Source organism: Meriones unguiculatus, chromosome 7, assembly GCF_030254825.1.
Source record: "Meriones unguiculatus strain TT.TT164.6M chromosome 7, Bangor_MerUng_6.1, whole genome shotgun sequence".
NCBI lineage: Eukaryota > Metazoa > Chordata > Mammalia > Rodentia > Muridae > Meriones > Meriones unguiculatus.
Genome location: NC_083355.1, coordinates 44,677,109 through 44,701,670, shown reverse-complemented (window position 1 = coordinate 44,701,670; position 24,562 = coordinate 44,677,109). Strand labels below are relative to the sequence as shown.

The window sequence follows — 24,562 nt, the reverse complement described above, 5'->3', positions numbered from 1 at the left end:
GGGTGGGCTTCTGAAGTCGGTTGCGCACTTCCTGGAGTTGGGAACGCGGTGCGGACGTCGTCTTTCCGCCATTGCTCTGCGGGCTGAGCGGCTCCCTGAGTGAGGGGCGGCAGGCGGGTGGCGGACGTCCGAGCTGGGCTGCAGGCGGTCGGGTGGGCCGAGCGGCCTGAGGAGCTGCGCCAGGACCCGGCCGCGAGCGCTCAGCCCGGCCGGCGCGGAGGCCAGAGGCCCCCGGACGCGTTCCATCTTCCCCGTGTGGGCCCGGGCCTAGCTGCTTAGTGTTGGCTTCCCTCTCCTTCCCGGAGTCTCCCGGCATGGCCGGGGTGTTTCCTTACCGAGGGCCGGGTAACCCGGTGCCCGGCCCTCTGGCCCCGCTGCCGGACTACATGTCAGAGGAGAAGCTGCAGGAGAAAGGTGAGCGGCGAGTGGGGACGGCGCGCGCGGGGAGGAACGTGCAGGCGGGTTTCATTATTGCCTCTGTGGGCGGGTCGTCGGGGGCCGCTCCCTCGTTAGCAGTAGTTCACTTTTTATTATTTAGTCAAATCACTGAAAGGTTGGAAGCTCCTCTTTGCAGGAGCTGATTTGTGTGTGTGTGTGATATGGCAATGGAGACAAAACTTCCATTATAGGGTTTGCATTACTAGGAAGGAATTAGACAATTAGACATGTATAGCAAAAATGTCCGGTAGTTTGGGGGAGTCAAGTGGCAGGGAGTATTCCTGTTTCCCACAACATTCGCAGGTCAGGGGGACACCCCAAGGGTTTGGGGATATTAGGGTAAAGGTGTGCAGCCTTTTATACTGAGGTGCTTCTATAGCTCGAAAATGGCAGCAGTTGCAAGCCAAGCGCTATGCAGAGAAGCGGAAATTTGGGTTTGTGGATGCTCAGAAGGAGGACATGCCCCCAGAACATGTCAGGAAGATCATCCGAGACCATGGTGACATGACCAACAGGAAGTTCCGTCACGACAAAAGGGTCTATTTGGGGTAAGCAACATCCTAGGATTATTACTGTGCCCCTTCATTGACAGTGTTGGATAGAGGAACTATCATTTGGACTTTTTTTTTGTGTGTGTGGCCCTGGCTGTCCTGGAATTTGCTGTGTAGACCAGGCTGGCTTCAAACCCACAGAGATCCCCATGTCTCTGAGTGCTGGGATTAAAGGCAGGTACCACCATGCCCAGCATGGAACATGGCTCTTGACCACATATAGGATATTGTAAGAGCAAGGCAGGGACTGCCAGGATTCCATGACAATTTCCACTTATTGCCATTTATTGTTTTGCTTTGCCCTGCTAATGTCATTGTAAAATGTTTATTGTTGTTGAACTGTTGGAGGCTCAGATTGAGACACTAGGCACTCTGGATGCCTTTAGCTTTTCAGCCACCAGAATTTGGGGGTTAGGGTGTTTACTTCTCTGTACCACTGTAAATTCTTCAACCCTAGGCTTAACAGAGATTCTTAATATTCCTTTTGGATACAGAAATTTGGTCTGTTAATTACTTGGTATGGGGCAGAGCGTGGTGGCTCACCCATTCAATCCCAGCACCTGGCAGACGGATTTCTGTGAGTTGGCCAGCCTAGTCTACAAAGAGATGTCAGGACAGTCAGGGCTGTTATACAGAGAAACCTGGTCTTGAAAAAGAAAACAAAAAAATTAACTGGTATAGAAAGCCTTGGAAGTTTTGTTTCAAAAATAATTCTTTGCTGGGTAGTAGTGGCACTATCCTACCACTTGGGTAGCAGAGGCAGGTAGATCTCTGAGTTCGAGGCCAGCCTGGTCTACAGAGTTAGTTCCAGGACAGCCAGGACTACACAGAGAGAACCCATTTTGAGAAAACAAAACACAAAATATTTCTTAACCAGCCAGAGTAGTATAGTAGTATTTGCCTGTAATCTCAGCATTTGGGCTACAGAGGCAAGAGGATCACAGGCTTGGGGCCAGCTTGTATTATTCTATGAGATGCACCATAAAAAATAACAAAAGCCAGATATGGTGGCAGAGGCCTTTAGTCCCTGCTCATGGGAGACAGAGACAGGTGAACTTTGTGTTCTACTTAGTGAGTTCCAGACCAGCCATATGGTAAGACCCTGTTTCAAGCAGCAACAAACATTATTATTATTATTGAAACTCGTTCTTGGCCCTCAGAATAGATAGTATTAGTCGTCTCCTGTTAGGAGTATACTGTTCAGTGGCAGGAGAGGCAAATGGTTACAGTATAACACAATGCATATGTTGGTACTTCTAGGAAGGGCAGAGGAGGTTGCCTTCAAAGGGACCATTGTTGATTTATAGAGGTTGAGTCCAGTATTGTGAACTATGACATTTAAAAGGGAGAGTGGTATTAGATGAAGGTGGAGATGGGAGCCAAGACTCCTACAGGCCTTGATTCTTAATTTGGAGCTTTGGGCTATGAAGGAAGCATTTACTGTGGAATAGAGCAGCACGGTTAGTCGTTTCTAATTGTCCCTCTTCCTGACGTTGCAGAGCCCTCAAGTATATGCCTCATGCGGTTCTCAAGCTCTTAGAGAACATGCCCATGCCTTGGGAGCAGATTCGGGATGTGCCTGTTCTGTACCACATCACTGGAGCCATTTCCTTTGTCAACGAGATTCCCTGGGTTATCGAGCCGGTTTACATTTCCCAGTGGGGGTGAGAAGGGCTGAAGTGTGGTGCCGGGGGCTGTGGGTGTTGGCAGTGGCAGCTGAAGATAGAAACTGCTGTGTGGTGGTCTTGCCTTCCAGGTCAATGTGGATCATGATGCGTCGAGAAAAAAGAGACAGGAGGCATTTCAAGAGGATGCGTTTCCCCCCTTTTGATGATGAGGAGCCGCCCCTGGATTATGCCGACAACATCTTGGATGTTGAGCCGCTGGAAGCCATTCAGCTAGAGCTGGACCCTGAGGAGGATGCTCCTGTGCTGGACTGGTTCTATGACCACCAGCCACTGAGGGACAGTAGGAAGTGAGTGGAACTGATGCCCCAAGTTCTGGAAACAGAAGCTGTGGGAAGGCAGCAGATAAGTTGACGTGGGCCCTCCATCTTTTCCCTAGGTATGTTAATGGTTCCACCTACCAACGCTGGCAGTTTACCTTGCCAATGATGTCCACTCTCTACCGATTGGCCAATCAGCTTCTGACCGACTTGGTGGATGACAACTACTTCTATCTGTTTGATCTGAAGGCTTTCTTTACCTCTAAGGCACTCAACATGGCCATTCCTGGGGGACCTAAATTTGAACCTCTTGTTCGCGATATCAACCTGCAGTAAGTTGGGGGGAATATCAATTTTAGGTACCTGATGTGTATTAAAATCTAATATTTATCCTCAAGATCCTGTCTAACAGGGGAACTACTCAATTTCCTATTCTAGGGATGAAGACTGGAATGAATTCAATGATATTAATAAGATCATCATCCGTCAGCCTATTCGAACTGAGTACAAGATTGCTTTTCCTTACCTGTACAACAACCTTCCGCACCACGTCCACCTGACCTGGTAAGATGCCCGGAACAAAGCAGATAGAAGGGGGAAGGCCAGGTTATAGTTTGAGCCAGAGCAGAACATTGGCCGAGTCTTCCTGTCATCGTAGGTACCACACTCCTAACGTTGTGTTCATCAAGACTGAGGATCCTGATTTGCCAGCTTTCTACTTTGATCCTCTGATCAACCCCATCTCCCACAGACACTCAGTCAAGGTAAGATGAACTGCATGCTTTGGGCAGTGGTGGGGAGTGGGAGTCCTGAAGATTGAGCTCGGGGTCTGGTACATGGTAGGCAAGTTTTCTCCCACTCAGCAATCCATGCCCCCCTTTTTTATTTTTGGACATCAGTGCTGGTTGGCACAAATTTACTGTGTGGTTCCAGGTTTGTTTTGCACTCTCTGTCCCTTTGTCTTAGCTCCTCCTAAGTGCTGGGGTCTCAAGCTCCCAAGCTCATTGGAGTTTGGTTGGGACCTGATTGCAGTGGCCCCCTCCTATGCTGTGCTCTGGAGCTTCTGTGGGAGGCTTTTAGTGGAAAGCAAGTGGGTTGGTTTCCTACCTAACTCTGTCTTCCCTGCCCCTTGGCTCCTTGGCTGACCTTGCAGGGCATCTTGTCAGGCATCCCTGTCATCACGGCACATGGAGCTGCTGTGCCTGATCCCAGAGAGTTCTCTGCTTATCTCAGTTCTGCACTCAGTGAGTGGAAAGTGAACCCTTGAGGATTTCTTTTTCAGAGCCAGGAACCACTGCCTGATGATGATGAGGAGTTTGAACTCCCGGAGTTTGTGGAGCCCTTCCTGAAGGACACGCCCCTCTATACAGACAATACGGCCAATGGCATTGCCCTGCTCTGGGCACCACGGCCCTTCAACCTACGCTCTGGTCGTACCCGCCGGGCCCTGGATATACCCCTTGTCAAGAACTGGTAAGGTTTCTACCTAAGGGAGTAGACGCATAGTGCAGGAGAAGAGAATGTCTGGATGGCATGTAGCCTTTTGAAGAGTGTCCAGAAGGAGAGGTGAGCAAAGCTCTGATGGGCTTGTTTAACCAGGTATCGGGAGCACTGTCCTGCTGGGCAGCCTGTGAAAGTTCGAGTCTCCTATCAGAAGCTGCTTAAGTACTATGTGCTGAATGCCCTGAAGCATCGGCCTCCCAAAGCCCAGAAGAAGCGGTAAGGTGCTGGAGGTCCCTGTTCAGCTTGTTCCAAAAGTGTCAGTATGTCACTTTAACTCCCTTCTTTGTTTTTGCCAGCTACCTATTCCGCTCATTCAAAGCTACCAAGTTCTTTCAGTCCACAAAGCTGGACTGGGTGGAGGTGGGGCTGCAGGTCTGCCGCCAGGGCTACAACATGCTCAACCTCCTCATCCACCGGAAGAACCTCAACTACCTGCACTTGGATTATAACTTCAACCTGAAGCCTGTCAAGACGCTCACCACCAAGGTGCCTACCTCAGGCCTCACGACCTAGGGTTGGATGGCACTGTGGCATAGCTCCTTTTGTGGTCTGTCTTTAATGTTCTTTCTGTTCTTGACATTTTCAGGAAAGAAAAAAATCTCGTTTTGGCAATGCTTTCCATCTGTGTCGGGAAGTGCTTCGTTTGACTAAGCTGGTTGTGGATAGTCATGTTCAATATCGCTTGGGCAATGTGGATGCCTTCCAGGTGAGGCTATGTTGGCCGGACCGCTGCTCAGGTGGGGATGCAGGCTGAAGCCTGTGCTGGCTGTGGAGCTGGCTCAGACTCTAAGTCTGATGGGTGATTTATTGCAGTTGGCAGATGGGTTGCAGTATATATTCGCTCACGTGGGGCAGTTGACCGGCATGTATCGATACAAATACAAGCTGATGCGGCAGATCCGCATGTGCAAGGACTTGAAACATCTCATCTATTACCGCTTCAACACGGTGAGACCCTGCTCTCGCTCCAGCCTGTTTAGATGCTCTTTTGCTTTTCCCTTTAAGGTAGAGCTCTTTCCCAGGACCTCTTTGGAGAGAGTCTCTCGACTATGTTATTACTATACTCGATAAGTCTCAGTATTTCCCCTGACACCCACCATTGAATCCATTTAGGAGCCTCGCTTTCTGCCTGGAAGCTCTCTTACACCTCCCTGTTGTAGACTGGAAAGACCCAAGAGCATTTACTGTCCCCTCAGCAGCCTAGCAGACGATCTTTATCCAGTTTTCTTTCTATAGTTTCCCAAAAGAATAGTTCATTTATGTTCCTGACTTATGCTTGATTATAGGGCCCTGTAGGGAAAGGCCCTGGCTGTGGTTTCTGGGCGGCTGGCTGGCGGGTCTGGCTGTTTTTCATGCGTGGAATTACTCCTTTGCTAGAGCGATGGCTGGGCAACCTCCTGGCCCGACAGTTTGAAGGTGAGTGATTTTCCTTACCCAAGCTTATCTCATTGTGTCAAGGGTAGATTGTATGTGCCTGTTGCCCCATGTTTTTATTTGCATCTGTCAGTTATCTTCGCTTCTGAGTCCATTTCCAATGAGTCTGACCTAGTGTTCTGGTTCTTGAGGCACTCTCTGGGATTTTGCGCTATCTTGCATGTATATTGTGGTGACTGTCTGAGGTGGCTTGTCTTTTCGCATGTGTGGAGCATGTGGATACTTGTTAGTATTTATTGATTTAGTCTCTGGTCTATCCCTTTACTTCTAGGCCGTCACTCAAAGGGAGTGGCAAAGACAGTAACAAAGCAACGAGTGGAGTCTCACTTTGACCTCGAGCTTAGGGCAGCTGTGATGCACGACATTTTGGACATGATGCCTGAAGGCATCAAACAGAACAAGGCCCGAACAATTCTGCAGCACCTCAGTGAAGCCTGGCGCTGCTGGAAGGCCAACATTCCTTGGAAGGTAGCTCTCCCCCACCTCCATGGAGGCATAGCCATTCATCTTCCTGAGCTCTCAGAGGGCTCTCCACCTTCTGTCACTCCCTACCCTCGTTTCCTGAGGTAGTGTGCTCCTGGCTGACCTGTAAGTCTGTGCAGGCTTGGCTGATCTCAGATTCAGGAGAATCTGCTTTTGCCTTTATGCTGGTGTACCCACATGAAACACTGCTTGGTTCATATTACTTTTTCATTTGTTTGTATTTTCAGGTCCCAGGACTGCCAACACCTATAGAGAACATGATTCTTCGGTACGTTAAGGCCAAGGCTGACTGGTGGACCAATACTGCCCACTACAACCGTGAACGGATCCGCCGTGGGGCCACTGTGGACAAGACTGTTTGCAAAAAGAACTTGGGCCGCCTCACCCGCCTGTACCTGAAGGCAGAACAGGAGAGGCAGCACAATTACCTGAAGGTTGGGCCATCTACACTGGGTGTGAGGGCTGGGGCTAAGGTGGACTGCACAGTGGGCCTCATGCTTTGGCCTGGTTTGGATGCTAATGGGAGACTGACTTCATGTTCACCCTGCAGGATGGGCCTTACATCACAGCAGAGGAAGCAGTGGCAGTGTATACCACCACTGTGCATTGGCTGGAGAGCCGTAGATTCTCACCCATCCCATTCCCCCCACTCTCCTACAAACATGACACCAAGTTACTCATCTTGGCTCTAGAGCGCCTCAAGGAAGCTTATAGGTGAGGATTGGCTGGAAGGGTTCCTCTGGGAGCATAACAGAGAGAAGGGTATAGTCCTTTCTGGTTTAGCGTCTTCTTGGGTTTTCTCATTTGCTTTTTCTTTTGCTTTTTAGTGTGAAGTCGAGGTTAAACCAGTCTCAGAGGGAGGAGTTGGGTCTGATCGAGCAAGCCTATGACAACCCCCATGAGGCTTTGTCCCGCATCAAGCGTCACCTCCTCACACAGAGAGCCTTTAAGGAAGTGAGTGAGATGCTTCCTAAGCTTTCTTTTGGTCTGTGCTATTTATTCTTGGCATCTAGAGGGTGCCAAACTGGTTTAGGTGAATCGATGTGAACCAGGCTCCTTCTCCCACAGGTGGGCATTGAGTTCATGGATCTCTATAGCCACCTGGTGCCAGTGTATGATGTGGAACCACTGGAGAAAATAACTGATGCCTACCTGGACCAATACCTGTGGTATGAAGCAGATAAGCGCCGTCTTTTCCCACCCTGGATCAAGCCTGCTGACACAGAACCGCCTCCACTGCTTGTTTACAAGTGGTGCCAAGGTAAGACTTTGCTGGAATTACCCTCTGCAGAGAAAGGGGATAATCGAGTTCTGTGTAAAAATTCATACCTAGGCTGCATAATCCATCTTATTCTTATTGCATGGTAAGAGTGAGTGAATAGTACTGCCAGGAAGTGCTGGCACATGGCTTTAATCCCAGTACTCAGGAGGCAGAGGCAGGTAGATGTTTTGAGTTCGAGGCCAGCCTGGTCTACAGAGTGAGTTCCAGGACAGCCAGGGCTACACAGGGAGCCCTGTGTGTACTCACACCAAAAAAAAAAAAAAAAAAAAAAGTGAATAGTACTTGAGCAAAGCTGACACTTGTAGCAACCAGGATGGTTGGGTGAGTAGTAGAGGGTCTTGGAATGTGTTGAGAGCTGCTGTGGTTACAGTCCTGAAAATTTGCTGTAGCATTGTCATTTTACTTTTTTAGGCATCAATAACCTGCAGGATGTGTGGGAGACCAGTGAGGGCGAGTGCAATGTCATGTTGGAGTCCCGCTTTGAGAAGATGTATGAAAAGATTGATTTGACCCTGCTCAATAGGCTGCTGCGACTCATTGTGGACCACAACATAGCTGACTACATGACAGCCAAGAACAATGTCGTCATTAACTATAAGGTCTGTCTTGGAGCAAGAAAATGTGTTAAGGGGTTGCTGCCCCATTAAGTTAGGATTTGCTGAGGGAGAATGAAGGAGTTTGGATCCTGAAGCTCCTGGGACATAACCAGCCATAGCCATAACTAAGGGTTGTGGTTCTTTTTTTTTTTTTTCTTCACTAGGACATGAACCATACAAATTCATATGGGATCATCAGAGGCCTGCAGTTTGCCTCATTCATTGTACAGTACTATGGCTTGGTGATGGATTTGCTTGTATTGGGATTACACCGGGCCAGTGAGATGGCTGGGCCTCCTCAGATGCCAAATGACTTCCTCAGTTTCCAGGACATAGCCACCGAGGCTGCACACCCAATCCGACTCTTCTGTAGATACATTGATCGCATCCATATTTTCTTCAGGTAATGGACCTGGGCAGATCCTTTAACTCACAGAACAGGGAAGTGTGTCCTGTCTGTAAAGTGGCTCTTACAGCTTAGTGACTAATTGCTGAGTTGGGCTGTAAAGTAAAGTGAAGCCTAGAGTGGCATAGGGTCCTCGCCTATGGAGCTGGAGTTCTCAAAGGGTCCGCCTTCTCTTTAGGTTCACAGCAGATGAGGCTCGGGATCTGATCCAGCGTTATCTGACAGAGCATCCAGACCCCAACAATGAAAATATTGTTGGCTACAATAACAAGAAATGCTGGCCCCGAGATGCCCGCATGCGCCTCATGAAGCATGATGTCAACCTGTGAGTCTCAGTTGGGTTTGTGGGCGTTGGAGGGGCATTAATCCTAGGGACCCAGAGAGCAGTTAGTATTGAGGAGGATGTATCTTGGGCGGGAGGAATATAGGCTTGCTGGGGAGTCATCTGCCTGGGCTTTGAATGCAGCTGTCTTCAACAGACTGAAATGCCTTCATGTTCTCTGTGGACAGGGGTCGGGCAGTGTTCTGGGACATCAAAAACCGGCTGCCGCGCTCAGTGACTACAGTCCAGTGGGAGAATAGCTTTGTGTCTGTGTACAGTAAAGACAACCCCAACCTGCTCTTCAACATGTGTGGCTTTGAGTGCCGCATCTTGCCTAAGTGCCGTACCAGCTATGAGGAGTTCACCCACAAGGACGGGGTCTGGAACCTACAGAATGAGGTACGCACTAAGAAGGACATCATGTTACCACCCCTGTAATTCGGGCATTAGTCATACCTTTTCATTATCAGCTTAGTGAGCCTTGGGTGGGTTGAGCTTAGTTACAGTTAACCCTTGCTTGTATAAACAGGGTCTGTCTGTGTAACCCCTGGCTGACCCTGATTGTCTCAGAGATCAGCTTGCCTCTGTCACTATCTCTCAAGTGTTAGGATTAAAGGCATGTGCTGCCATGTTCTATTTGTTTTTGTTTTTTTTTGTTTGTTTGTTTTTTTGTTTGTTTGTTTTGAGACAGCGTTTCATTGTGTAGCTCTGGTTGGCCAGGTTAGCCTTAAATTCATTATGATTCACCCCCACCTCTGCTTCCTTGAGTACTGGGATTAAATGCATGCACTACCACGTCTGGCATTTTGTAATTATTTATGCCATGCACTTGTGTGGCGGTCAGAGGACAACTTGTTGTCACTTCTACTATGTAGTTTCTGGGAATTGAAGTCAGAAAATAAAGCTTGGTATCAGGCACTTTGCCTGCTGTGAGCCATCTCGGCGGCCCCTCTGAGGTCTCTGAAACAAGTTAACATGGACTTTGTGGTTAGGTTACCAAGGAGCGGACAGCTCAGTGTTTCCTGCGTGTGGATGATGAGTCAATGCAACGTTTCCATAACCGAGTGCGGCAGATTCTGATGGCCTCTGGCTCCACCACTTTTACCAAGGTACGTAGGGTCCATCTATTTCCCTTTCAATCCTCCCCTGGTTTGAGCTCCATTGCCAACTTTCCCTAGTATACCAATGTTCATGTGTGATGGGATGGTAACTTAGAATGTTGGATCAATTGGGCTTTATTTCTGAGAATTCCCTGCAAGAATTTAACAGGCTGCATCTGTGGGGTTTGATGATTTGTTTGTTTTTCAAGATAGGGTTTCTCTGTGTGGCCTTGACTGTCTTGGACTCACTTTGTACACTAGGCTGGCCTTGAACTCACAACAGTCCACCTGTCTCTGCCTCCTAGAGTGCTGGGATTATAGGCATGAGCTACCACACCTGGCTGGGTTTGATGATTTTAAACTAAAACAAAAGTAGAGCCTATAGTTTGAGCAGAAGCATCTATTTTGCATTTTCCATTAGGCTTATTATCTGCATCAAACAGCTTATATTTTAGTGGGTGGCATAGAATACTATTAATTAAAAGGCAGGATTGTTTGTTTGTTTGTGTTTATTTTTTTCCTGTTTTTGGAGCCCAGAGGAAATCTGAAGATTTGTTAGTTGTGAATATTTGCAAGGTCTTGCAAGGTCAAATCTCCCATGATGCAATTTTTAAGATAATAGCTCTGAGGAATAAGCTTATTCTTCTAGGTTGATCTCCTCTTTGTGCTGTAGGTGTTTCTTATATCCTAGCTGCTAGCTGCTAGAACACCTTCCCTTTGAGAGATACGAACATGATCAGAGAACCACTAATATGCTGTGTTGTTGATGGAGCTGTTTGTTGCATTATTTGGGAAGCTGAGAATACTGGCGTTCATGAGTTCTGGTTCTGTCTGAATGTGGAAAAAGACAGGCTTCTACGAGAAACAGCAGGTGTTTAGCTTTAGCAAAGGTGTGGAGATGTGATTATCATGGTGCTTGCGTAGCTATAAGAAGTTTAAGGTTTACTGCAGTAAATTGTGGAGTTGGGTATTTTCTAGACCTTTGAAAAAAGAATTTTCAGCAAATATAAATATGTAAAGCAGTCTGTACTTACTAAATTTTTTTTTTCCCAAGACAAGGTTTTTTCTTATGTAGCCTGTTCCTGGCTGTCCTGGAACTTGACCTGTAGATCAGGATGGTCTCAGACTCACAGAAATCTGCCTGCTTTTGCCTCCTGAGTGCTGAGATTGAAGGTGTGTGCCACTACTGTGGGGCAGTTTTATAATTCTTGGTGTGAAGGTTGAAAGCCCAAGGGTGAGTGAGACTGCCAGGAGGAGTGAGAAGAGACAGATTAGGGTGATGGGAAACACTGGGGTGTTCTGACCAGAACCGAGACAGTGCTGGGATGTAGGGAGGACATTAGGGTTGTCAGGGACTGAAGTCCAGAATCGAGCAGGTGTTTAAGAGCAACAGTTGCCTAAGAACAGTTTGGTTAGATAAGGACTGACTGGGAGCCAATGGAATTGGCCGTTAAGACGTCATTGGTGACCTTAGAGCTATTTCAGAAATAGTTGGGATGGAAGCCAGATGGTGTGGATAAAACTTTATGGGAGGCGAGTGGAGATAGGACTTGAGTTTGCCGGAACTGGAGTAGATGTGTTAGAAGCCTTCTAGAGGGAGCTGCATATCAAGACAGGGCTTGCTTATTTATTTATTAATTTATTTATTTAGGCTATTTTCTGTTACTCATTTTTTTTAAAATTTACTTGTGTACAATGCATTATAACCTATTAACCTCTTACTACCTCTTTTATTCTCCCATTCCTGATGCCCCCTCCTTTAAAGAGATGTGTGTGTGTGTATAAAAGAGGATAAGAGAGAGACTGGGTGGGGGTGGGGTGTTGTACTGCCCCATCATGTTCTTCCTGTTCCTTTGAGGCAGGGTCTCCCCCAGAGCCTGGGGTCAGCTGGAAGCCAGTGAGCTCCAGCAATGTGCTCTGCTCAGAGCCTGATGGAGGAGTGACTGAGGGTTCGGGGAGGTGCTTCACAATCATGGTACACAGTCTAGAGTCAGGTTGGATTGTTGGGTCTGTTACAGTAAGGCTCTGGGTGGGTTCTCCACCCTTGCCTTACCTATAACATGAGGATAACCCTAAGCGCCATGCTCAGGGGCCTTTTGTGAAAATTCATGAAGTAATGCGTATTGTAAGCCAATAAACCGTGTTATTTTACAAAGGGATTTTATTAATTAGATCAGAGATAGAAGCATAATGTTGGATTTAACTTATTTACTTTTTCTCCTTTCCTTTTTGTTTGTTTGTTTTGTTCATTTGTTTGCTTGCTTGAAAAAAGCTTTATTTATTATCCAGGCTGGGATTTTGAACTCTTATCCTCTGACTCATCCTCCTAAGTACTGGGATTTAGGCATAAGCTACCTGGCTTTGATTTCAGGCTTCCATATATACATCTTCCCACAAATACATGTATACATACAGGTATATACATCATATCCATATACACCAGAAAACTCCTAATTTTATCCCCCTGAGGTTAGTAGAAGGAAAGTTCACAGTGGACCTTAAAATTCCTCTTCCTCGTTTTTATTTATGTTGCCTTGTGTACTCATACCATAACCTGTGTGTGGAGGTCAGAGGACAACTTGCAGGAGTCACTTTTCTCCTTCCCTGTGGGGTCCCAGGGATCAACCTGCAGTCCTCCTGTCGTGGCAGCAAGAACCCTTAGCTCCATTTATCTTTGAGTAAGGCTTTTGCCCAGACTGGTCTTGAGCTCTTGGGCTCAGGTGATCCACTAACCTCAACCTCCTCAACAGCTGAGACTGCAGGTGTCCTTCACTGCTACGGCTTTACTGTCCTCAGTTCTCCTTTCTCTCAGTTTTGTTAGAGTTACACTGTTGTGTAACTCCACCTTGGGTCACCACCCCTGCTTTAGGTATGTGCACTACACTTAAGTCAAGCATGAATGTGACCCTTCTCTTCAGTCATGGCCCTAATTGAAATACAGGTTGGGCTGTTTAAACACGACCTTGATGAGGTCTAGGGAAATAGAGCACTGCCCCTAGTTACGTAGTCTGAATGACAGTTTTACTTTGCTTTGTAAAGGCTCTATGGCTGCCTTTATCAGTTCTTTATCTTCCTGAAGTCAGGAATTCGGTTTGCTTCTTTGATCTGATCATCCCCCAAGTTTCTGTTGTTCTCGAAGGAATAGTGTATTTAAAATCACTAAGTTTGACAGCTTATTCTAAACATGAGGGAAATAACTGCAGTTTTTTTTTCCTTTAGTGTATTAATATTACAGATGAAAAGTTATGTAAAATTTTGTTCACTTTGCTTTCATTGTTAGTAACTAACTAGAAGACCTGTGTTGCTCAGATGGAATTTATTCTTTCCCACTAACTTTAGATTGTGAATAAGTGGAATACAGCTCTCATTGGCCTTATGACATATTTTCGAGAGGCTGTGGTGAATACACAGGAACTCCTAGACTTACTGGTAAAGTGTGAGAACAAGATCCAGACCCGGATCAAGATTGGACTGAACTCCAAGATGCCAAGTCGGTTCCCCCCAGTTGTGTTCTACACCCCTAAAGAGCTGGGAGGGCTTGGCATGCTCTCAATGGGCCATGTGCTTATCCCCCAGTCTGACCTCAGGTACGGCTTGATTGACAGCCTGCAGGGTTAGTCTGATTGTATAGACTCTGAGGAAGTGGGTGTTTAGTTATTTCTGGTTTTTACTTTTATCTCTTGTCTCAATTTTCTAAAATAGGTGGTCTAAGCAAACAGATGTGGGTATCACACACTTCCGGTCAGGAATGAGTCATGAAGAAGACCAACTGATTCCCAACTTGTACCGCTACATACAGCCATGGGAGAGCGAGTTCATTGACTCTCAACGGGTCTGGGCTGAGTATGCACTCAAGAGACAGGAGGCAATTGCGCAGAACAGGTGGGCATGCAGGAGGGTGTGCCAGTCTCAGGGCTGGGGTTGGGTCACAACACTGAGTCTTATGTGGAGGTCATGGGCAGAGTATGTCTTTAAGGAGTTAAGACTGATTCTGCTTTTATCTTTGGCCAAAGAATGTTGAATGTTTCTCTTTTTGTGAGAAGGGATGTTGACTTTATTTTTTCTGGCAGACGGTTGACTTTAGAAGATTTAGAAGATTCATGGGATCGAGGCATACCCCGGATCAATACCCTCTTCCAGAAGGACCGGCACACGTTGGCTTATGATAAGGGCTGGCGTGTCCGAACTGACTTTAAGCAGTACCAGGTATGTGGAGCGGGAGGTAGAGCAAGTTTCTCCACGTCAGGATAGCTTTGTCACTTGGGGTGGCCGGCAGCCAGGCGCTCACTTCACCATGCTTGCCTCATTGTGTAGGTTTTGAAGCAGAACCCCTTTTGGTGGACACACCAGCGGCACGATGGCAAGCTCTGGAACCTCAACAACTACCGCACAGACATGATTCAGGCCCTGGGCGGCGTGGAGGGCATTCTGGAGCACACCCTCTTCAAGGGCACATACTTCCCTACCTGGGAAGGTCTGTTCTGGTAAGGACCCTGCCCTCTCTACAGGGGTGAGTCACACCTGAGTTCGTCACTTCTGTGCTGTAGTGGCCTGCTGCTTCTCAGGTACCTTGTGAAGGTTAGGCACCTCTGGGAGGTGGACAGGCATGATCTTACTTGGTTCCCCTGCTCCACAGGGAGAAAGCCAGTGGCTTTGAGGAATCCATGAAGTGGAAGAAGCTGACCAATGCTCAGCGATCAGGATTAAACCAGATTCCTAATCGTAGATTCACCCTTTGGTGGTCCCCAACAATCAACAGAGCCAATGTAAGTTGATTCCTTAACAGAGGAGGCAAGAAAAAGCTGTTCCTCTTGCCTCCAGTCCTCTTGCCTCCCCTGGTCTCTGGTCTCTAAAGTCAATTCTCTTTCCTGGCAGGTATATGTAGGCTTCCAGGTGCAGCTGGACTTGACAGGAATCTTCATGCATGGCAAGATTCCTACACTGAAGATCTCCCTCATCCAGATATTCCGGGCTCACCTGTGGCAGAAGATCCACGAGAGCATCGTGATGGACTTATGCCAGGTGGGCAGCAGTTGAGGGGTGACAGACCACAGAGTCACATCAGCTTGCTATTTCCTATATTTTTTAAGATGGCCCTGGCCTAGTTCCTTATGTAGACCAGGCTGGCCTTGAACTCACAGAGATCTGCCTACCTCTGCCTCCCAAGGGCTGGGATTAAAAGCATGCACCACCATAAACAGCCAACTTGTTTGTTTGTTTGAGACAGGGTTTCTCTGTGTATCCATGGCTGTCCTGGACTCACTTTGTAGACTGTGCTGGCCTCAAACTCAGAGAGATCTGCCTCTCCCTGAGTGCTGGGACTACAGGCGTGCCCCACCACACCTGGCTACCCGCTTACTTTTTTGAGTATGGGAAATTTATCCTGGACACATGAAAGATTAGAGTATTGCCTCATCTAAATTCTCTCACTCTCAGTATAAGTGGGTTTCTGTAGTGAGTTACAGCCTTTCATCTTTATCTCCAGGTCTTTGATCAGGAACTGGATGCACTAGAAATTGAGACAGTACAAAAGGAGACAATCCATCCCCGAAAATCCTATAAGATGAACTCTTCTTGTGCAGATATACTACTCTTTGCTTCCTATAAGTGGAATGTCTCCCGGCCATCACTGCTGGCAGACTCCAAGTAAGTGTTTTGTGGCCCAGCTTTAGGTGCCAGGAAAGGAACCTTGCTGTTACTATGATAGCCATGTTACTTATAGGATTTCCTCTGCCTTATTTGTTTTGTTATTCTGGCTTTGGCCTTATGATCCTATTGCCTTGGGCTCCCTTACTTCCCCCCCAAAATAATGCTGTTCAAGAGTGGGCACCGTTCCCAGCTGACATTCTTTTAAACTTGGAGCCAGTGTTACTCTGTAACAGAGTTACCTGTAAGTCATCAGCAGTCAGATCTGCCCATCCCTTGGGGGTCTTGCTGATCTGTTTACTTGTTTTTCTTTTTGTTTTGAGACAGGGTTTCTCTATGTAGCGCTGGCAGTCCTGGACTCATTATGTAGATCAGGCGGGCCTTGAATTTAGCAATCTGCATACCTATGCCTCCCGAGTGCTGGGATTAAAGGGTTGCACCACCATTCCATGGCGCAGGGTTCTGCTGATCTAGAATGAGTAGGGGGCTGGTTTTGAAATTTAGGTGCAGTATTTGGGAGTTCTTAAGATTTCAAGACATTGTTTATGTTGTGGTTTCCTGGAGACTTGAACTTTTCCGCTCTTAGGGATGTGATGGACAGCACCACCACACAGAAGTACTGGATTGACATCCAGTTACGCTGGGGAGACTATGATTCCCATGATATTGAGCGATACGCACGGGCCAAGTTCCTGGACTACACCACTGACAACATGAGTATCTACCCTTCGCCCACTGGCGTGCTCATTGCTATTGACCTGGCCTACAATCTACACAGGTAAGTTAGGGCTCACATGAACCCTGTGCTTCCTATGTTTGTTTTGTTTTATTTATTTGAAGCAAGGTCTCACTATGTAGCCCAGGGTGTCCTGGAACTCACTATATAGACCAGGCTGGCCTCCCAACTCACAGAGATCTGCCTGCCTCAGCTTCCCGGGTGCTGGTACTAAAGGTGTGCTACCATGCCCTACATATTAGCCCTTTACTTTACACCAGTTTTAGTCTGCCTGGCTAGAGTGAGGTTTTGTCTTCTGGGTCACTGACTGGCTCTTCTCTTTGTATGCATGTCTGTTAGATGAGGACATAAGCCTGACCAATCATCTTTATCTGTTTGCTCCTTTCACCTTTTCCTGGGGCTCTCTGCCTACGTTCTTGTGATTCCTTCACCCTTACAGTGCCTATGGAAACTGGTTCCCAGGCAGCAAGCCTCTCATACAGCAGGCCATGGCCAAGATCATGAAGGCAAATCCTGCACTGTATGTGTTACGTGAACGGATCCGCAAAGGATTGCAGTTGTATTCATCTGAGCCCACTGAGCCTTATCTGTCCTCTCAGAATTATGGTGAACTCTTCTCTAACCAGATCATCTGGTTTGTGGATGACACCAACGTCTACAGAGTGACTATCCACAAGGTGAGTGTTGGATGCAGTGTGGGCCTGCAGCCTTCAGATGCCTGCACGAGAGTAAGACACAAGTGTGTGTGCACATCACATGACATCGCATGACGTCAGGTGATTATGTCTAGGCCATGCTAATATAATTGTTCTTTAGACCTTTGAGGGGAACTTGACAACCAAACCCATCAATGGGGCCATCTTCATCTTCAATCCACGCACGGGGCAGCTGTTCCTCAAGATAATTCACACATCCGTGTGGGCTGGACAGAAGCGTTTGGGTCAGGTAAGTAGCTTAAAATGATAGGAAAATTGTTGTGTCATTTTTGGTAGGGGGCAGGGGAGCATGATAAAAAGGACGTATTTCTTTTTTGAAAGATAGCATTGCTGGGTATGGTGGCATATATCTGAGTATTCAGGAAGATTATTGCCATAGGGTTGAGGCCAGCCGGGGCTGCACACAGTCAGAAAGGTGGTGGAGACATTGTTTTGTGTGAATCTGCTTGAGTACTTGAATACTTGAGCTGAGTGTAGAGCCGGCCAGCTTACTTGCTTCTTGAGTGTTAGAATTACAAGTGGTCCCAGACCCTGGCCTTCACACGTGCCTGGCAAGCACTTGATTCAGTGAAGCAGTCTCTAGCCTCCAGGGAAGCATGTGAAGGCTCCGTTACCTCTGAGCTTGGCTTTTTGCCTGTTAAGCTTCTCACGTCTGTCCTCTGTCTTGAAAGAGCCACTAAACATCATCTTTCTATGGCTTCCTGGACCCAGCTATTGAAGTAATTATGCCAAGATCCTGCTCTCCCAAAGTCCCAGGGTTTTTTCTTTTCTTTCTGAGACATGTAGCCATGGCTGTCCTGGACTTGATTTGGAAACCAGGCTGGCCTAGAACTCACAGAGATCCACCTGCTTCTGCCTGCCAAGTGCTGGATTAAAGGCATGCGCCTCTACCGCCTTTATTTTTCTAGAATGAACTTTCTTTTTTTACTTTGTTCGCCACAGTCTTATCCATTAAGACTCTTTATCTGCATGTATACCTGCACACCAGAAGAGGGTACCAGATGACAGTATAAATGGTTGTGAGTCACCATGTGGTTGCTGGGAATTGAACTCAGGACCTCTGGAAGAGCAGACAGTGCTCTTAACCACTGAGCTCTTAACCACTGAGTCTGTCCAGCCCAAGACTAATTTCTTTATGCGGCTTTTAGTAGTTTAACTTCTATTTATATTTTTCCCCCCAAGACAGGGTTTTGCTGTGTATCCCTAGCTGTCTTAGAACTCTCTCTCTCTCTCTCTCTCTCTCTCTCTCTCTCTCTCTCTCTCTCTAGTCCAGGCTAACCTCCTGAATGCTAGAATTAAAGGCCAGCATTACCACCACCCTGCTTATTTAGATTTTTAAAAAATTATCTTATTAGGCTGGTCATGGTGGTACGTACCTTTAATCCCAACATTTGGAAGGAAGAGCTAGGTATATCTTTGTGAGTTTAAAGCCAGCCTGGTCTACATACTGAGTCCTAGGCTAGCCAGGACTGCATGGTGAGATCATGTCTCTGAAAAGATCATGTCTTTATTTCAATTGTATGTGGGTGTGTGGTTACTTGAATGTGTTGGAGAGGGCACCTAGAGAGGCCAAGAGGCATCAACTATGGAAGTAGAGTTATAGGCAGTTGTGAGCTGCCTAATGTGGGTGCTGGGAACCAAACTCAGGTCGTCTGTAAAAGCAATACATGCTCTTAATCTGTGAGCCATTGCTCTGGCCCCTTTTGTATTTTGTTGTTTCTGAACTATAGTTCATTATTAAGTATAGAGACACCTTTCTCTAATTACTAACTTCAGCACCCAATTTCATTATAGAAACAATTTATTTCAAAATTAGGATTTTTTTTTTTCTAACTAATTGAAGAAAGGTAAAGTCAATTTTGTTTTGTTTTTTTTTTTCTTGGTTGTTAGTTGGCCAAGTGGAAGACAGCTGAGGAAGTGGCTGCCTTGATCCGCTCTCTGCCTGTGGAGGAACAACCTAAACAGATTATTGTCACCAGGAAGGGCATGCTGGATCCGCTGGAGGTGAGAGGCGGACACAGTAGGAGAAAGTAGACCTGAGCCCTCCTTGCTTTATTTCTAACTGGTCTTTGCCGTAGGTACACTTACTGGACTTCCCCAATATTGTGATCAAAGGATCGGAGCTCCAGCTACCCTTCCAGGCTTGTCTCAAGGTGGAGAAGTTTGGGGATCTCATCCTTAAAGCCACAGAGCCCCAGATGGTTCTCTTCAACCTCTATGATGACTGGCTCAAGACTATCTCATCCTACACGGTAATTTGATACCTGAGAAAGAGGATCTCTCTGGGGTAGATTTGGAGCCAGAAGATTCTGTACCTCAGGGTTCTCCACAACTCACTTGATGAGGTCATTTTCAGATTCTTGGCCTATGCATACGAAGAGAAAGAACATTGGTTGGCATTAGGAATTTGGAGACAGTACTTGCTTTCCTTCGAGGCTAGGGTAAAGGAGGGAAATCCTCATTAGGCTGACAGTACCCATGCTCTTCCACATCTCTTTCCCCAGGCCTTTTCCCGTCTCATCCTGATTCTGCGCGCTTTGCACGTGAACAACGATAGGGCAAAGGTGATCCTGAAGCCAGATAAAACTACTATTACGGAGCCCCATCACATCTGGCCCACGCTGACTGACGAGGAGTGGATCAAGGTGGAGGTGCAGCTGAAGGACCTGATCTTGGCTGACTATGGCAAGAAAAACAAGTGAGTAGGGCCCGGCCATGGTGCAGAAAGGCTGAGGTAGGCAGCTCAAAATAGGGGTTCTGGGAGTATTTGGTATGTAGCTGTGTTTGCTAATGCATACCTGTAATCCAGCACTTTGTAGGTAGAGGCAAGAGGATCAGAAATTCAAGTTTATCTTCAACTACATGATTTAGAGGTTAATCTGGGCCACCATGAGGTCATCTCTCAAAACAGAAATAAAGTGTCAGAAGTGCTTAGGAAGAAATGAAGTCAGTGTCTAGCCCCACTGTTAGCCACTAATTCTCAGTGAAGGTGCTGATGCCATTTTGAACAGATTATGCTCTCTCTTCTGTTCTTGCTCTTTCAAATTCTCTTTTATTTGAGACAGGGTTTCATTATGTATTCCTGGCTTGTCTTGAACCCCCAACTCTTGCCTTAACCTTCCAACTGCTGGATTATTGATATGTCTTACTGCACCCAATTTGGGGTTTCCATTTTTGAGAGTTGACCAGTGTCAGGGCAGGTTTTTGTGTGAGAAAAGTAAGAGTTACAGATGCCGAGTAGCTAAGAGTACAGGGCATCATTGTCGTGCTGCTTGGGGTACAGTGATTTAGTGTCAGAGCATCTCCCTTCCATGCTTTTCTTAGAAGGGTCAAAAAAGGATGGCTCAGGGATAAAGGTGCTTGCAACCAAGAACCTGAGCTCAGTCCCTAGAACCCACAAGGTGGAGGAGAAACGTCCTGTAAGTTGTCTTTTGACCTCTCTGCTTGCATTGTGTCCCCCTCCTCCAGAGTAAATAAATTTAAAAATAAAAAGAAATGTTACTTGAGGTTTATCTTGGCAAAGTATGCCCTGTTTACCCAGTTCTACTTGCCATCAACACCCAAGTGACAATGGGGAAGGGACCCTGTGTAACTTACAGTGTCCCCACAGTGTGAACGTGGCATCACTGACACAATCGGAAATCCGGGACATCATCCTCGGAATGGAGATCTCGGCCCCATCACAGCAGCGGCAGCAGATAGCCGAGATTGAGAAGCAGACCAAGGAACAGTCCCAGCTCACCGCCACACAGACAAGAACAGTTAACAAGCATGGCGATGAGATCATCACCTCCACCACCAGCAACTATGAGACCCAGACCTTCTCATCGAAGACTGAATGGAGAGTCAGGTATTGTGGAGGGCACGAAGGTGGGGTGCACAGGCCAACGTTGCTGAGCATGCGTGGGCTGAGAGGCTGACATTCCCTGTCTCTTTTCTAGGGCCATCTCCGCTGCCAACCTGCATCTACGGACCAATCACATTTATGTTTCATCTGATGACATTAAGGAAACTGGTTACACTTACATTCTTCCCAAGAATGTGCTCAAGAAGTTCATCTGCATTTCTGATCTCCGTGCCCAAGTGAGTAGGCACACACCTAGACCATACCGGGAGCCCACTTAATCTGTTGCTAGAGTTATTTCATTTGATAATTTCAGAAACTTTGAAGTGCTGGTTTCAAAGTTTATGGGTGAATGAATAACTTGAAAAGGACAGTCCAAACAAGAGGGTATCAAAACATTTCATAAAGCTATGGCAATTAAGAGAAAATATTATTGGGGTAAAATTTATTGGCAGAGAATAACAAATAGATTCAGATACATATGTAGTTGCTGTGCCCTGTCAAATCTTATATATGTCTTTAAACTTTATGATATCGAGATAAAAATGTATAGGGTCCTTTCTTCACACCACTCAAAAAAGTAAAATCTAAGACTAAATATAAGTAAAATAGTAAACCAGACTGGAGAGATGGCTCAGTGGTTAAGAGCACTGGCTATTCTTTCAAAGGACCCAGGTTCAATTCCCAGCACTCACATGGCCATCAGTAACTCTAATTCCAAGGGATCCAACACCCTCACATAGACATTCATGCAGGCAAAATACCATATAATTAAAAATAAATATAAAATAAAAAATAAATAAATCTTTTTTTTTTTTTTTTAATAGTAAACTAGAGTATTAGAAGAAAATACTGAGGACCTTAGGGTTGGGAAAACCTTTCAGCACATTAAACACAGCTGGGTGGGCACAGTGGTACACACCTTATCTCAGCATTTGGATGGCTGAAGCAGGAGGGTTGCTGGGAGTTTAAAGGCAGCTTCCACTTCAACAGTTGTATCTTGGCTGGATACAGTGGCACAGGTCTTGTGTCCCAGACTCCGAGAAGTAGAGGTGGAGTATCAGGAACTCAAAGCCAGCTCCTGAATGTTGAGTTCTAGTCCAGCCGGTACCAAGTAAGTCTTTTCTCAAAGAAATACACAAAAATCCATTATATGCTTGCATGAAAATAATGCCTAGTGAAAGAGTTCTTTGGGTAGATATCTTCAGAATCTACATGGTAGATGGAGAGAATTGACTCCTGCAAAGTCTTGTGACCTCCATAAATCCAGAGTGACACACATGTACATTAACACACACTCAGTAAATACATGTTTGAGTCTCCTTTACCAAGTGCATTTGAGGCCAACCAACTTCGTCTACATAGTGAGTCCCAGGACAGCCAGGAGGTAAAACACTTTCACACAAGCCTGACAACCTGAGTTTGATTACTCAGAACCCCTGTAAAAAGAGGAGGAGAGAACCCATCCCATAGAAGCTTCCTTGACCTTCCCACACACTCAGGGCCACACCCAAGTCCTCTTGTATGCACATACAGAATAGCAGTACATTAACATGTTTATATGTGGGTGTTTTGACTGTATATCTGCATCATATGCATGCAGACCCTGGAGAGGGCAGAAGAGGGTGTCAGGCTCCCTGGAACTGGAGTTACAGACAATGGTAAGCCACCATGTCCTCTGGAAGAACTACCAATACTCTTAACCACTGAGCCCCAGCGATAAAAATTTTAAAACTTCTGGTTTCAAGGCACTTGCCACCAAACCTGATGACCTAAGTTTGGTTCCCCCAGATCCTGGGGACAGTTTGAGAGGGGTTCCACGTGTAACATTTTGAACAAGTAACCAAATGATTCTGCCCGAGGGGGATTGACTATATTTTGAAAAACCACTTTTTTTTTTTTTTTTTTTTTTTTGCCTGAGGAATGGGAAGAAATTCTAGCATCCTGGGTTGGTACTAATAGTTTCTGATCCCTCATTTCTAGATTGCAGGGTACCTGTATGGGGTGAGCCCTCCAGATAACCCTCAGGTGAAGGAGATCCGCTGTATTGTGATGGTGCCACAGTGGGGCACTCACCAGACTGTGCACCTGCCGAGCCAGCTGCCCCAGCACGAGTACCTCAAGGTCTGTGGTGGTGGACCTCGAGATCGAGTTGCTGTCCTGTACCCCGCGGTGACCTTTGCCCCCAGCCATGTTGAACCCCTCATTGCTCTTTGTCCCCAGCCATGTTGACCTCTCATCGCTCTTTGGCAGGAGACGGAGCCCTTAGGCTGGGTCCACACTCAGCCCAACGAGTCTCCCCAGCTGTCGCCCCAAGACGTCACAACTCATGCCAAGATTATGGCTGACAACCCATCCTGGGACGGTGAGAAGACAATCATCATCACCTGCAGGTGGGTGTGGGCCTCCTTTAGTGGAAATGTCCTAGGATGGGTGCTGCAGGCCAGGACTTGGATCGGTGGTCTGAGCTCTTGGCCTGTCTTCCCCTCCCCCAGCTTCACACCAGGCTCCTGCACCCTGACGGCCTACAAGCTAACCCCTAGTGGCTATGAGTGGGGCCGACAGAACACAGATAAAGGCAACAACCCCAAAGGCTACCTACCCTCACACTATGAGAGGGTCCAGATGCTCCTGTCCGACCGATTCCTCGGCTTCTTTATGGTCCCTGCCCAGTCCTCCTGGAACTACAACTTTATGGGTATGTGGCTGCGTGTGGCAGCAGCACGGGAAGTTTGGGCAGGCTGGGGCTGGGGCTGGGTGAAGCCAGGACACCTAGCTCTCGGGGTCTGGCTGCCCTGGAAATGGACACGGGGCCCCGGCTGGCTGAGGCAGGAAGCCCTTTGTTAACATCTGCTGTTTCCCCTTCCCCAAAGGTGTTCGGCATGATCCCAACATGAAATACGAGCTGCAGCTGGCAAACCCCAAGGAATTCTACCATGAGGTCCACAGGCCTTCCCATTTCCTCAACTTTGCCCTCCTGCAGGAGGGTGAGGTCTACTCCGCAGACAGGGAGGACCTCTATGCCTAGTTACCTCCTTGCTTCCTTTTGCTTCAGATTCCCAAAGGCTGGAGCCTCTCAAACGCCCTCCCCACAGACAGGCTGCTGACATTCAGCGGCCTGGCCCCCTTTGTGTTTGTGCTTGAGTTGTTGATAGATTGTAATCCTGAACAAAATGTAATAAATTTTGTATAAACAGGAGTGCTTCTCTTTTCGTGCTATTATGAGTTCAAATTCTGGGTGTAGATGAGTTTGGGGATTGGGGGCTAGCTTGGGCAGTTCTCAGCAAGGGACTAGACCCTCCCTTCAGGCCTTTGAGGCCCTCTCTCCACTGGGGCTTTGAGACTGTATTCTCAGGAGCAGAGTTGGGGCTGGCCTTCACACTCTCCTACCTTGACCATATCTGCTGGTTTCTCTGTAAAGTACCTGGAAACCACCTATTCTCAACATCACTTCCAGGACTCTGGTCCTTCTGTAGCTGTAGTGGCCAGACTAGTTCACTTGTGAACTGTGTCGTTCCTGGTGGGGTAACATACTTAAGTGGCTGTCCCTGCAGCGGAGC

The 24,562-nt window shown here is 47.1% G+C and overlaps 1 protein-coding gene across 1 annotated transcript; it reads left to right on the top strand.

Moving 5' to 3' along the window:
• Positions 1-24,201, top strand: Prpf8 (pre-mRNA processing factor 8). The gene is made up of 42 exons (XM_021633606.2): positions 1-414; positions 818-986; positions 2,489-2,653; positions 2,746-2,964; positions 3,054-3,266; positions 3,373-3,498; positions 3,593-3,698; positions 4,217-4,407; positions 4,534-4,653; positions 4,734-4,923; positions 5,024-5,143; positions 5,251-5,385; positions 5,724-5,853; positions 6,143-6,339; positions 6,582-6,788; positions 6,905-7,068; positions 7,182-7,308; positions 7,423-7,615; positions 8,048-8,235; positions 8,397-8,635; positions 8,817-8,963; positions 9,149-9,359; positions 9,953-10,069; positions 13,400-13,647; positions 13,763-13,942; positions 14,131-14,266; positions 14,375-14,544; positions 14,697-14,826; positions 14,936-15,082; positions 15,546-15,706; positions 16,293-16,484; positions 16,882-17,119; positions 17,259-17,387; positions 19,049-19,162; positions 19,237-19,410; positions 19,663-19,856; positions 20,769-21,008; positions 21,100-21,241; positions 22,986-23,126; positions 23,256-23,395; positions 23,498-23,700; positions 23,876-24,201. The coding sequence occupies exons 1-42, from the start codon at positions 315-317 to the stop codon at positions 24,028-24,030; spliced, it is 7,008 nt and encodes a 2,335-aa protein (XP_021489281.1). The 5' UTR covers positions 1-314; the 3' UTR covers positions 24,031-24,201.
• The last annotated feature ends 361 nt before the right edge of the window (positions 24,202-24,562 follow it).

Excerpts from the sequence above, each read along its gene's own strand:
- Prpf8 (XM_021633606.2), top strand. The coding sequence starts at position 315 with ATGGCCGGGGTGTTTCCTTACCGAGGGCCGGGTAACCCGGTGCCCGGC. Across the intron at positions 987-2,488 it reads GACAAAAGGGTCTATTTGGG|AGCCCTCAAGTATATGCCTC; the intron begins GTAAGCAACATC and ends CTGACGTTGCAG. Across the intron at positions 23,127-23,255 it reads CCCAGCACGAGTACCTCAAG|GAGACGGAGCCCTTAGGCTG; the intron begins GTCTGTGGTGGT and ends GCTCTTTGGCAG.